Source organism: Heteronotia binoei, chromosome 15 (assembly GCF_032191835.1).
Source record: "Heteronotia binoei isolate CCM8104 ecotype False Entrance Well chromosome 15, APGP_CSIRO_Hbin_v1, whole genome shotgun sequence".
Taxonomy (NCBI): Eukaryota; Metazoa; Chordata; class Lepidosauria; order Squamata; family Gekkonidae; genus Heteronotia; species Heteronotia binoei.
The window spans coordinates 19,590,584-19,603,981 of record NC_083237.1 but is presented as its reverse complement, the minus strand read 5'-3'; the positions used below and the strand labels follow the sequence as shown (position 1 = coordinate 19,603,981).

Genomic DNA, 13,398 nt, shown 5'->3' with positions numbered 1-13,398 from the left:
TTGTGCACTGAGTGACCTTGGGTGAGTCTCACTCTCTCAGCCTAACCTTTCCTCACAAGAACAAAATGGAGGAGAGGAGCAGGGGTGGAATTCTAGCAGGAGCTCCCTTGCATATTAGGCCACACCCCCTGATGTAGCCAATCCTCCAAGAGCTTACAAAAAAAGAGCCTTGTGAGCTCTTGGAGGATTGGCTACATCAGGGGTCTGTGGCCTAATATGCAAAGGAGCTCCTGCTAGAATTCCACCCCTGGAGAGGAGGATTATGTAACCAACTCAGGTCCCCCTTGGAGATAAAATGTGAGGAGTAAATGAATTTTAAAAATAATGTCACCCTTGAAGTCATGAAACAGATTTCAAATTTCTTTTCTTCTTCTCTAGTCCCCAGCACCTTACCGGGATGTCCCTCAAGATCTCCTTCCGGCTGCTGCTGCATTTGACCATTCTTCTGGCAGCTTTCCTGGTACAGTCCAGAAAACAGCCCACCTTCTGGGATTTCACAAACAAGCACATCGATTATCCGAGAACTGGAGCCCCCAGCACCAAGGCCTACTGCAACCTCATGATGTGGCGGAGAGGCCTGACAAGATGGCCCTGCATGCGCAACAACACGTTCATCAACAGCAGGCCCAGAACCATCCAGAATATCTGCCGTGGAGGGGGACGCCAGGTGAATGGGAATATTTTCGAGAGCAGAAGGCGCTTCCCTGTCGTCGCCTGTGATATCATCTTCATAACACCTCCCCAGTATCATCGGTGCCAGTATTTCGGCAGACAACTCAACAGGAGAATTCGTGTGGCCTGTGTCAACCGTCAGCCCATTCGCTTCGACAGGCTCATCTAGGGTGAAGCAGCCCACAATCTGCCCTCAGGAAGCCCGAAGCTGAATCAAATCTTAAAATGGCAGCCATCTTGTTCTGCTTTGCTTGATACATTCTCGACAATGGATCTCTGGGCCATATTCCTAGTTCGTACTTGAACTCATTTAGCAGTTGTTTCTTCTCTGCAAGGAATCCCAGAAATTGTCATTCTGCACAAGACAGCTTAGAGATCACTAATATAGGAAGCTCAGTGCTGTGACTGGACTAGAGCCTCAGGATTTTTTTTTCTTTTTTGGGGAGGTGGTGGGATACAATAGCTGAGGAAGTGGTTTAAAACCATCTGTGTTGAATAGAGGCTGAAAAACTTGGTTCACACCTTCACCCGTTGATGACAACAAAACCAAGTAATGCTTTTGTGCATATGAGCTGTTATCATAGCTATCGAACCAAAGGATAAACTTAATGTTCCCACAGGATGTCAGTCTTTAAAGGCCTGGTTCAGACATGTACATCTCTTGGTTTATCTACCTTTTGTTATCGTCTCTGCTCTTGTGACAGAGAGGAGAAAATGTGAACTAAGTAACCTCTCTTGATAAGAATTGTGTCTGAGGTGATACCGTCTGCGGTGTCCACTCTGTGAAGGTGCACATGCCAGTGAGCACTTGATGCTGCATCTATTTAACGTTATAGATTATGTGCAGAGATAGGGTTGCCAGCCTCCAGGTGGGGCCTGGAGATCTCCCGTTTTTACAACTGATCTGCAGCTGGCAGAGATCAGCTCCTCTGGAGAAAATGGCTGCTTGGAAGGGTGGACTCCAGGGCATTGCACCATGCTGAGGCCCCTCCCCTCCCCAAACCTCGGCCATTCCCAGATCTACTCCCAAAGTTACCAGGTATTTTCCAAAACAGACCTGGCAACCCTATCTGGAGACCTAAATCTCAAGTTCAGGAACAACTTAAAAGGCCAGCAAAATCTTCCAGGGCACAAGATTTCATGCATGGAGGTCACTTTGTCAGCTACCTGGGAAGTCTTGTTGGTTTTTAAGGCGCTACTGAACTGGAATTGTGTTCCACTCTCGCAGACTGGCCCTGCCACCCTGAAATGTGGAGACCTGTTTGATTCACAGGTTTTACTTTTGAATCACCTCATTTTTACCATTTGACTGTTCAGCACTCAGTCTTGTGTGTATGCACACACAAACACTTCTCACACATCACTTTCAAATGCTCCTTTACACAGACGGATGCACGCAAATACACACATACACACACACACACACACACATATCTAGCCACATTCCTGCTACTCCTTAATTCTCACACCTCATTCACATACTGTTCTATATGCAACCAGCCAATCATGTAGTTCATACACTCCACTGATGTTCCATACAGCCATCCACTTCACAGTCTGTTGTCTACCCACAGTGCCTCCTTCTCTCTCCCAACCCAAGATGTCTGAAGCCTTTGTGTGCTGTCTGAGTTTGGCTTGGAACCAGCTAAACAACTGTGTACAACAAAATAAAGAAAATGAAAAAGATTGGTTTGTTTGTGTTTTAGTTCCCATCTATTTCTTATATAAACACCACATTTTCATACAAAAGATACCAAAGTCCACAGTAAAACAATCTCCAAAAATGGGCAGGATTCCCCCAAATAATCTTCATTATTTAAGTCCATGCAAAATTGCTGATGTTTTTATCTTGCAAATGCCTCAAAAGCGTCTATGTGGAGTCCAGTTCCCTTGAAGAATCTGGCTCAAAGGATAAGCTCTTCCTTAACATGTGCCTAGTCAACAAACACGCTTTGTATGAAAACGTGGCGTTTGAATCATTAATAAACTTTTTGAAAAGTGAAAAGAAACATGGTGTTTATATAAGAAATGGGATCTAAAGCACAAACAAATCTGTTTCATTTTCTTTATTTTGTCATACACAGTTGTTTTGCTTGTTCTGTTCTGTACTGTGTTTCCACTTAGTTGCTGCTATCTTGTGTTGGGTTTGGGGCAAGGTTTATCTTTTGTCCTAAGCTTCTCAGCAGCTGAAAAATTCATAATCATTCTGTCACACCTCCTTGGCTAAGCAATGAGGCCCATTTCAGCCAACTGAAGCTCGAATTCTCACAGCCAAGCGCAAAGGACCCAGCAGGCTGTATTGACCTCAAGTGTGATCTGATATTGAGCTTATCTAACAACAGAGCGGTCAAATATCTTAGGGTGGGGGGAGTGGGGTTTAACCACAATGATACATCCTTTGTTACTTTCCATGCCCCATCTGCCTACCTGCAGGCATTACCACAACAGTCAAACAGGGTTGCCAACTTCCAGCTGGAGCCTGGAGATTGCCTGGAATTACAACAGCTCTCCAGACAACAGAACTCAGCTCCCTGGAGGAAGCAGCTCCTTCGCAGTGGGGCGTTTATGGCTGAGATCCCTCTTTTTCCCCAAACCCTGCTAGCCCCTGGCTCCACTGTCAAATCTCTGGGAACTTCCCAGCCTGGAGTTGGCAGCCCTACAAGCACCCATTGATCCAAACGAAGCTGTGACTTAAAAATCTAATTCGCTGCAACCCTCCTGGTGTTTTCTCCTGCCCTCTGGTGTTCATAGGGTGGCATTACAACCCTTCCCTTCCACCCTTTCTACAATCAAACTAACCCTCTCTACTCCACCCTCTTCCTTCCTATCCTAGTGCTGATAATATGGAGGAAACACTGCATCAGGATGAAGGGCATATGCTGGGGGCTAGCTTTGCTCTCTCTCTCTCTCTCTCTCCCCATCAAATAAATTCTTGCAAGTGCAAAAGAAAAAAAAAGTGTGTGTTTGTATATGTGTGGTACCCAGTTTCTAAACTGAGAATTTCTGGGCTTATGCCTGCCTTCAAGCAGGGTCACAGCCAGTTTCTTTTGGTTGCTGGAGCTGCTATATCTCCACCGGAAGAAATCGAAAATCACATTAATGAGGACAGGGGGTTGCCCCCCTCCCCCCCCCCACTTTTCACATTATTTTTTTCATGTGCAAATTTCTTCATGTGCAAACCTGTTCTAAGCATGGGAGGGAATCCCCACATGTAGAGCCCATAAACACCCTTCCACAAAGAAAATTATTAGTTAGGGAGAAAGACAGGCCAGAAGCCTTCATCTTCATCTGCAGTTTTTTATATATTTGTATTCAGGGCAGACAGGAACTCATTTGTATATTAGGCCACACCCCCTGGCATCACCATTGTTTCACACAGGGCTTTTTTGCATGTTAGGCCACTCCAGCTGGAACTGTGTTCCTGTGCGTTCCTGATTAAAAAAAAAAAAAAAAGCCCTGCTGGTATTTCACTTGGTGAGTCCCACCGGCCTTCTGACCTGGTTGGCCGAGGCTAGCCCAATCTCTCCAGATCGTGGAAGCAAAGCACGGTTCGCACCAGGCTAGTATTAAGATGGGAGACCACCCAAGAGGTCCAGGGTCGCTACGCAGAGGCAGGCAATGGCAACCACCTCTGAACGTCTCTGGCCTCAAAAACCCCACCAGGGGTCACCACAAGCTGGTTTTCGTATCAGGGAGCAGAGCACTAAAGCCTGAAGTGATGTCCGAGTCCCGTCTGTCTGTGAATTCACACGTGCCAGCAGTGTTCCCTCTAAGTTACAGAGTCTTGTGAGCAAAAATTCTACTTCGTGAGCTACTGGCCTTAAAGTTGTGAGCTCTGGAGTCATCCTTCCTGAGCTTAGACAAAATAGTGTGAGCCAGACGCTAAAAGTCTGAGCTAGCTCACGCTAATTCAGCTTAGAGAGAACACTGCGTGCCAGTGATTGCTTGATGCTGCTTGGACCTGGTGCTATAGTATATAGCAGGGGTGGCCAACAGTAGCTCTCCAGATGTTTTTTGCCTACAACTCCCATCAGCCCCAGCCAGCATGGCCAGTGGTTGGGGCTGATGGGAGTTGTAGGCAAAAAACATCTGGAGAGCTACCATTGGCCACCCCTGGTATATAGATTACATGTACAGACCTGAAAGATACACTGATAGTTACACTCAGGGGGGGTTGTTTGTTTTTTGAGCAGGAATGCCCAGGAATGCGGTTCCGGCTGTCTTGGTGTCAGGGGGTGTGGCCTAGTATGCAAATGAGTTCCTGTTTATTCCTACTGGAATAAACCTTTCATAGCAGCTGCCCACCTGAATCAATGGAAGCTGAAATTCTCATAGCCAAGAACAAGGGAAGTCTGAAATGCTGCAGGCCATATTTACCTCAAGTTCTTAATCTTTGCTTTTAATCTTTCATTATTTCCAGTGGAGGGAAGGCATGTAAAAGGTGTGCGATCCCTTTAAATGCAATGGCCAGAGCTCCCTTTGGAGTTCAGTGATGCTTGTCACACCCTTGCTCCTGGCTCCACCCCCAAAGTCCCCAGATATTTCTGGAATTGGAGCTGGCAACCCTATCTCATGATCTGCCCAAGTTCACAGAATCAGCATTGCCAGGGCTTTTTTTGTAGAAAAAGCCCAGCAGGAACTCATTTTCATATTAGGCCACACACCCCGATGTCACCATTGTTTTGCCTGGCCTTTTTTGTAGAAAAAGCCCAGCAGGACCTTATTTGCATGTGGGGCCACACCCCCTGATGCCAAGTCAACCGGAACTGCGTTCCTGCTCCAAAAAACCCCTGAGCATTGCCATCTGATGGCCATCAAGCCTCTGCTTAAAAGCAGAGCTGGGTCTATTAATGACGTGCCCACAGAGACAGATTTTTTTTTTTAAGGCCAGAGCAGGTTGTCTGAACCTCTTTTAAGAATACAGTGGTGGTGGCTGCTACCACGGCTCCTTTGGACCCTCTTTAATGTTGGTAAACATTTCAGTCTTGGGATAATCTAACACCTTCCTGCAGAGTCAAGGGGATGTGTGCCCCAGCACTGCCAAGGATGACTGCACAGGATTAATACCAAGGCACAGTAACTGCTGTGAAGAAGATTGCATTATAGGTAAGAAGGACTCCTTTAAGCGGTGGAAAACCAGTCCAAGTGAGATTAGTAAAAGGGAACACAGGCTGTGGCAAATCAAATGCAAGACTGTGATCAGGCAGGCAAAAAGGGACTATGAGGAGCATATTGCAAAAAACATAAAGACCCACAATAAAACTTTCTTCAAATATATTAGAAGTAGGAAACCAGCCAGGGAGGCAGTGGGGCCCTTGGATGACCATGGGGTAAAAGGATTACTGAAGGAGGATAGGGAAATGGCTGAGAAGCTAAATGAATTTTTTGCCTCCGTCTTCACTGTGGAAGATGAGAACTTTTTGCCCGCCCCAGAACCACTAATTTTGGAAGGGGTGTTGAAAGACCTGAGTCAGACTGAGGTGACAAAAGAGGAGGTCCTACAACTGATAAACAAATTAAAAACTAATAACTCACCGGGTCCGGATGGTATACATCCGAGAGTTCTGAAAGAACTCAAAGTTGAACTTGTGGATCTTCTAACAAAAATCTGTAATCTTTCATTGAAATCTGCCTCCGTTCCTGAGGACTGGAAGGTAGCAAATGTCACCCCCATCTTTAAAAAGGGTTCCAGAGGAGATCCGGGAAATTACAGGCCAGTCAGTCTGACTTCAATACCGGGAAAGTTGGTAGAAACCATTATCAAGGACAGAATGAGTAGGCACATTGATGAACACGGGTTATTGAGGAAGACTCAGCATGGGTTCTGCAAGGGAAGATCTTGCCTCACTAACCTGTTACATTTCTTTGAAGGGGTGAACAAACATGTGGACAAAGGCGAACCGATAGATGTTGTTTACCTTGACTTCCAGAAAGCTTTTGATAAAGTTCCTCATCAAAGGCTCCTTAGAAAACTTGAGAGTCATGGAGTAAAAGGACAGGTCCTCTTGTGGATCAAAAACTGGCTTAGTAATAGGAAGCAGAGAGTCAGTATAAATGGGCAGTCTTCGCAGTGGAGGACGGTAAGCAGTGGGGTGCTGCAGGGCTCGGTACTGGGTCCCATGCTCTTTAACTTGTTCATAAATGATTTAGAGTTGGGAGTGAGCAGTGAAGTGGCCAAGTTTGCGGATGACACTAAATTGTTCAGGGTGGTGAGAACCAGAGAGGATTGTGAGGAACTCCAAAGGGATCTGTTGAGGCTGGGTGAGTGGGCGTCAACGTGGCAGATGCGGTTCAATGTGGCCAAGTGCAAAGTAATGCACATTGGGGCCAAGAATCCCAGCTACAAATACAAGTTGATGGGGTGTGAACTGGCAGAGACTGACCAAGAGAGAGATCTTGGGGTCGTGGTAGATAACTCACTGAAAATGTCAAGACAGTGTGCGTCTGCAATAAAAAAGGCCAACGCCATGCTGGGAATTATTAGGAAGGGAATTGAAAAAAATCAGCCAGTATCATAATGCCCCTGTATAAATCGATGGTGCGGTCTCATTTGGAGTACTGTGTGCAGTTCTGGTCGCCGCACCTCAAAAAGGATATTATAGCATTGGAGAAAGTCCAGAGAAGGGCAACTAGAATGATTAAAGGGCTGGAACACTTTCCCTATGAAGAAAGGTTGAAACGCTTGGGACTCTTTAGCTTGGAGAAACGTCGACTGCGGGGTGACATGATAGAGGTTTACAAGATAATGCATGGGATGGAGAAAGTAGAGAAAGAAGTACTTTTCTCCCTTTCTCACAATACAAGAACTCGTGGGCATTTGATGAAATTGCTGAGCAGAAAGGTTAAAACGGATAAAAGGAAGTACTTCTTCACCCAAAGGGTGATTAACATGTGGAATTCACTGCCACAGGAGGTGGTGGCGGCCACAAGTATAGCCACCTTCAAGAGGGGTTTAGATAAAAATATGGAGCACAGGTCCATCAATGGCTATTAGCCACAGTGTATGTGTGTATATAAATTTTTTTGCCACTGTGTGACACAGAGTGTTGGACTTGATGGGCCGTTGGCCTGATTCAACATGGCTTCTCTTATGTTCTTATAGCCAAGACAGCTTGTCTCAGAGGGAAGAGGACAGTGATGCTTACCAGTTTTTCACTTTCCTGCGTTTTGACTATGTGGACCTTCTGCCCTCTACTGGTAGGGCATGTGTTTCAGGCTTGCCAATCCCCAGCTCCCAGCGGGGGTTCTTCCGCTTCCCCAGGCTCCTTCCCGCCCCCAGTCAGCTGGCCGGCAGGGGGAAGCCCCACCCCCACAGCCATCATGTGCCTTTCCCCCCTGGAGGCTTCAGTCTCCGATTGAAAGGCTTCCTCTTGGGATGGGGTGCCTGTGTTACTTTGGAGAAGTTGGCAGCAACTCATGAGTAGAGAGGCCAATTCCCCGTGCCAAAAAGTGGGGGGGGGGAGAAAATGTCTGCTGGGCACTTCATTATTCCCTATGTGGAGATCGATTCTCATATGGTATAATGGGGAATTGATCTGGAGGTTCCGGGGGCTCTGGGGGAGCCATTTTTTGAGGTAAAGGCACCAAATTTTTAGTATCTAGTGCCTCTTCTCAAAGTACCCCCCAAGTTTCAAAACGATTGGACCAGGGGGTCCAATTCTATGAGCCCCAAAAGAAGGTGCCCCTATCCTGCATTATTTCCTATAGAAGGAAGACATTTAAAAAGATGTGCTGTCCCTTTAAACGTGGTGGCCAGAACTCCCTTGAAGTTTCGTTTCATTTTATTTGATTTATATCCCGCCCTACCCCACCGAAGCGGGCCCAGAGCTGCTTAGTTCAATTATGCTTGTCACACCCTTGTTCCTGGCTCCACCCCCAAAGTCTCCTGGCTCCACCCCCAAAGTCCCCAGATATTTCTTGAATTAGACTTGGCAACCCTAACGTGTTTACTTGTGCTAGGGTAGTAACGCAGCAAAACAACAAGGTGACCTACTTTCAGAGGCTCTGTGACTCACTTTTGGGTCCTGACCCACAGGCTGTGAAGCACTGATTTAGGGAACCCTCCTCTATCTTATTTGTGTCCATCAATCAATAAATATGTTCATTTTTTAAAAAATCAGTGTTAAGTTTCTTCCAGAACATACAATAATTAAAAAAAAAACAGGGCTTTTTTTGTAGCAGGAACTCCTTTGCATATCAGGCCACACCCCCTGATGTAGCCAATCCTCCAAGAGCTTACAGTAGGCCCTGTACTAAGAGCCCTGTGAGTTCTTGGAGGATTGGCTACATCAGGTGGGTGTGGCCGAATATGCAAAGGAGGTCCTGCTACAAAAAGATCCCTGAAAAATCCTAATAATACTTGCCGGTTTTGTTTCTTTGGGGAATGCCATGAGTTTGTTGCCAGCACTGGCATTCTTTTGGTTTCCTCCCTCTCTTCAAGGTCTCTACTATAACAGATAGATCTCTCTTCTGGGGACAGAGAACCACAACCGGAGAGACAAGTTCACCAGCTGCATTTGGTGAGACGAGCTTTTGAACAATATGATAATATATTGTGGAATGAATTTGCTCCTTGAATTATATATTTCTTTAAGTGATCACCTGTTTCCCCCTCAGCCTTTCCTCCATTTTAGGCTGTCAAGAACCCTCTGAGGTAGATTGAAAAGCAGCTGAGAACTCAAGAAGACAGAGCATTTGGGGGCAGGTCAGTGGCCAAAACCATTTGGGTAGACTGCTTATATGGGGGACGAGGGTGTTGCTGGAGGTATCCTTCCCTAAAACGGAAGAGAAAGGGGAAAGAAGGCAGTTAGCTGAAGAGAAAAAAACCCTGCCCTACGCTGTTCCTGATACTCTATCCCTCTCCAGGATTGGCAATGTAGAGAGTTCGCTGCTGCTTCTGAATCCCATGGTAGCTGCCTGACTGAACATAAATTTACTGGTGCTCGGTAAATTTCATCTCGGCCCAAAGCATCAGTTTTTTAAAGTCTGATGAATGGTTGAACGACATTGTCAAAATTTGTAATTAGTTCGTTCAGGATGTGAATTTGTCCCCGGCTCAAAAAGTTCAGGCATGTTATGAACTGAGCACTGTGACTTCCCCATCCCACCAATAAAAGCTCTTCTCTAGCTCCAAATGTAACTTCGGGCGCTTTTTTGTAGCAGGAACTCCTTTGCAAATTTTGTAGTAGAAACTCCTTTGCACACACCCCTGATGTAGCCAATCCTCCAAGAGTTTACAGGGTTCTTAGTACAGGGTCTACGGTAAGCTCCAGGAGGATTGGCTACAACAGGGGTGTGTGGCCTAATATGCAAAGGAGTTCCTGCTACAAAAGAGGAAAAAGGAAAGGTCCCCTGTGCAAGAACCAGTCGTTTCCAACTCTGGGGTGACGTTGCTTTCACAAGGTTTTCATGGCAGACTTTTTACGGGGTGGTTTGCCATTGCCTTCCCCAGTCATCTGCACTTCCCCCCGCAGCAAGCTGGGTACTCATTTTACCGACCTCGGAAGGATGGAAGGCTGACTCAGCCTTGAGCTGGCTACCTGAAAACCCAGCTTCCGCCGGGGATCGAACTCAGGTCGTGAGCAGAGCTTAGGACTGCAGTTCTGCAGCTTTAACACTCTGCGCCACAGGACTACAAAAGAAGGCCCTGGTAAATGAATATTCTGTGAAATTCTGCCCACATTCACCATGGTCATTCAGTGAACCAGGCATTCAAAGGCTGCTGTTCTATGGACACCCATACAGAAAAAATTCTTTAATGTCTGTGTTACTCCCACTCCAACTCACATTAATGGCTATCAGACTTCATGAAGTAGAAAATCACCTCTTTTGAAGGGTCACATGCAAGAGTTCTTTAACGTTAAGCCCTTTGCTTTTGATGATACAGCCTTGGATTGCTTTGAACTCTGCAGCCAGACAGGTTTTGGTTTGATGAGTATCTTCTTCTCTCTGCTTGGATCATTGGCCTGGATTGTTGCAAACCTTTTAGTCGGGGCTTGTTCCCTCTGCAGTTCTGCCTTATTCCCAGATTGGGGCGGGGGGGGGGAGTGGAATTTCAAGCCACTTTCCTCCACAATTCTTCTCAGAACAACAGTTTCCAGTAGGGTTGCCGGATCCAAGTTGGGAAATTCCTCGATATTTGAGGAACCTGGGGAGGACGGGGGCCTTAGTGGGGTACGATGCCATAGAGCAGGGGAATCAAACTCATTTGTTATGAGGGGCCGGATCTGACATAAATGAGACCTTGTCGGGCTGGGCCGTGTGTATCATAAAATGTAATGCCAGGTTATGGAGACATAAACTTTATAAAAGACACAGAGAAACACAATGCAAGGTTCTTCTAAAAGCTTTAAATAAAACATGCTTAAATGATCATCACTCTTGCAATATTTTATTCAGCAGTCTCTGATAACTGAAGGAAGCAAGAGAGAGAGAGAGAGAAGGAAGCAGACTTGCTTGCGGGCCTGAGAGGAGCCCTCTGGGGTAGGGTTGCCAAGTCCAATTCAAGAAATATCTGGGGACTTTGGGGGTGGAGCCAGGAGACATTGGGGGTGGAGCCAGGAGCAAGGGTGTGACAAGCACAAGGGAGTTCTGGCCATCACATTGCAAGGGACTGAACACCTTTTCAATGCCTTCCTTCCATAGGAAATAATGAAGGATAGGGGCACCTTCTTTGGGGGCACATAGAATTGGACCCCCTGGTCCAATCTTTTTGAAACTTGGAGGGTATTTTGGGGAGAGGTACCAAATGCTACGCTGCAAATTTGGGGGCTCTACCTCAAAAAACAGGCCCCCCAGAGCCCCAGATACCCGCAGATACCCGCAGATCCATTCTCCATTATCTCCTATGGGAATACATCTCCATAGGGAATAATAAAGTTCCCAGCAGACATTTCCCTCCCCTTCCTTCGCTTTCTGATGACCCTGAAGCGGGGGGAGAGCCTCCAAACTGGGGGATCCCCTGCCCCCACCTGGGGATTGGCAACCCTACGCTGGGGGTCTGATTCAGCCTCCGGGCCGCATGTCCGACACCCCTGGCATCCAGTCCACCCTCCCCAGGGGAACTGAGCACTGGAATCTGGAGATGTGCTGTCATTCCAGGCAATCCCAGGTCCCACCTGAAGGCTGGCATCCCACAATACACCACATCTATGCAGCCCTTGCAGGCCTTTCGTAGCGGAAGAAACAGCATCCTAATCAAAATAATACTATTCCCCGTTTAGGGTTGCCAATCCCCAGGTGGGGGCAGGGGATCCCCCGGTTTGGAGGCCCTCCCCCCGCTTCAGGGTTGTCAGAAAGAGAAGGAAGGGGAGAGAAATGTCTGCTGGGAACTTTATTATTCCCTATGGAGACTTATTCCCATAGAAAATAATGGAGAATTGATCTGCGGGTATCTGGGACTCTGGTGGGGGGGGCTGTGTTTTGAGGTAGAGGGACCAAATTCTCCGTGTAGCATCCAGAACCTCTCCCCAAAATACCCTCCAAGTTTCAAAAAGATTGGACCAAGGGGTCTAATTCTATGAGCCCCAAAAGAAGATGCCCCTATCCTTCATGATTTCCTATGGAAGGATTTAAAAGGTCCCTTTAAATGTGATAGCCAGAACTCCCTTTGGAGTTCAGTTATGCTTGTCACACTCTTGCTCCTGGCTCCACCCCCAAAGTCTCCTGGCTCCACCCCCAAAGTCTCCTGGCTCCACCCCCAAAGTCTCCTGGCTCCACCCCAAAGTCCCCAGGTATTTCTTAAATTGGACTTGGCAACGCTATCCCTGTTACAAATGGCCAGCTACTTTTGCTGCATGTGTGTGGAGGAGTCCTGGGTGAGCCCCTGGCTTGCTTGTTGTATGGGAGACGTCTGCAGTAGCCTCTCCCTGCAAGGTCAGGAGAAGACAGATCCAGGGCTGGCCCTGCCACTAGGCAAACTAGGTGACTGTATAGGGTGCCGGCCTTCTGGGGGCACCAAATTGGATGCCCTCCATGTGACTCAGAAACGTTATCAGTGCGGCGGGCGGGGCAGGGGAAGACACCAGAATTTAGCCTTGCCTAGGGTGCCAGACAATCTAGGGCCAGCCCTGGACAGACCAAAGGCAGAGAAAGAGGAGTCAGAGAAGCTTCTAGAACAGACAAAGAAAGGCTTCATACATAGTGCAAAGGGAAATACAGCGCCCCCTGGTGTCCAGGCATGTTGGGTTACCTGTTCTCCAACACTTCCTCTCCCTTTCTTCTCAAGGTGACTCTGGCGAAAGACTCAGCCATGGCTCCGGAGGGACCCCTTCTTCCCTCCTTGCCGCTTCTGTTCTCGGTCCTCTTCCTCGTTTCCTCGGTGGACAAGAGCCAAGCGGGTTATCGGAGCTTCATGAGGCACCACGTCGACCAGAGGCGGATGATACAAAGCCACCATGCCTACTGCCAGCATATAATGAGAGCCAAGGGCCTGACGAGTCCCGTCTGCATGAAAAAGAACACCTTCATCCACTCCTTGAACATCCACGTCAAAGTCATCTGCGGCATCGGGGGAATCCATTTCAACACCACCTTGTCGGACAGCCTCCACAGCTACATCATAACCACCTGCCATTCCCAAGGGGGCTCCCCCCCAAACGACTGCAAATACAGAGGCCAAAGCCAGCGCCGGAGGGTGCGCGTGGCCTGCTCCAGAGGGGTCCCCGTGGGCTTCCGAGGAATCCTCATAGCCTGGCCCTGAGACGTCCAACCCGCATTAGACTAGCA

At 47.5% G+C, this 13,398-nt stretch overlaps 1 protein-coding gene across 1 annotated transcript; it reads left to right on the top strand.

Annotated features, from left to right (window-relative positions):
* Window positions 1-397: 397 nt before the first annotated feature.
* Window positions 398-841, top strand: LOC132582912 (ribonuclease pancreatic-like). Its single transcript, XM_060254552.1, has one exon. It carries the CDS (start codon window positions 398-400, stop codon window positions 839-841), a length of 444 nt encoding a protein of 147 aa, XP_060110535.1.
* Window positions 842-13,398: the final 12,557 nt, after the last annotated feature.

What these genes read in the sequence shown, in the direction of transcription:
- LOC132582912 (XM_060254552.1), top strand. Translation starts at nt 398, where the DNA reads ATGTCCCTCAAGATCTCCTTCCGGCTGCTGCTGCATTTGACCATTCTT.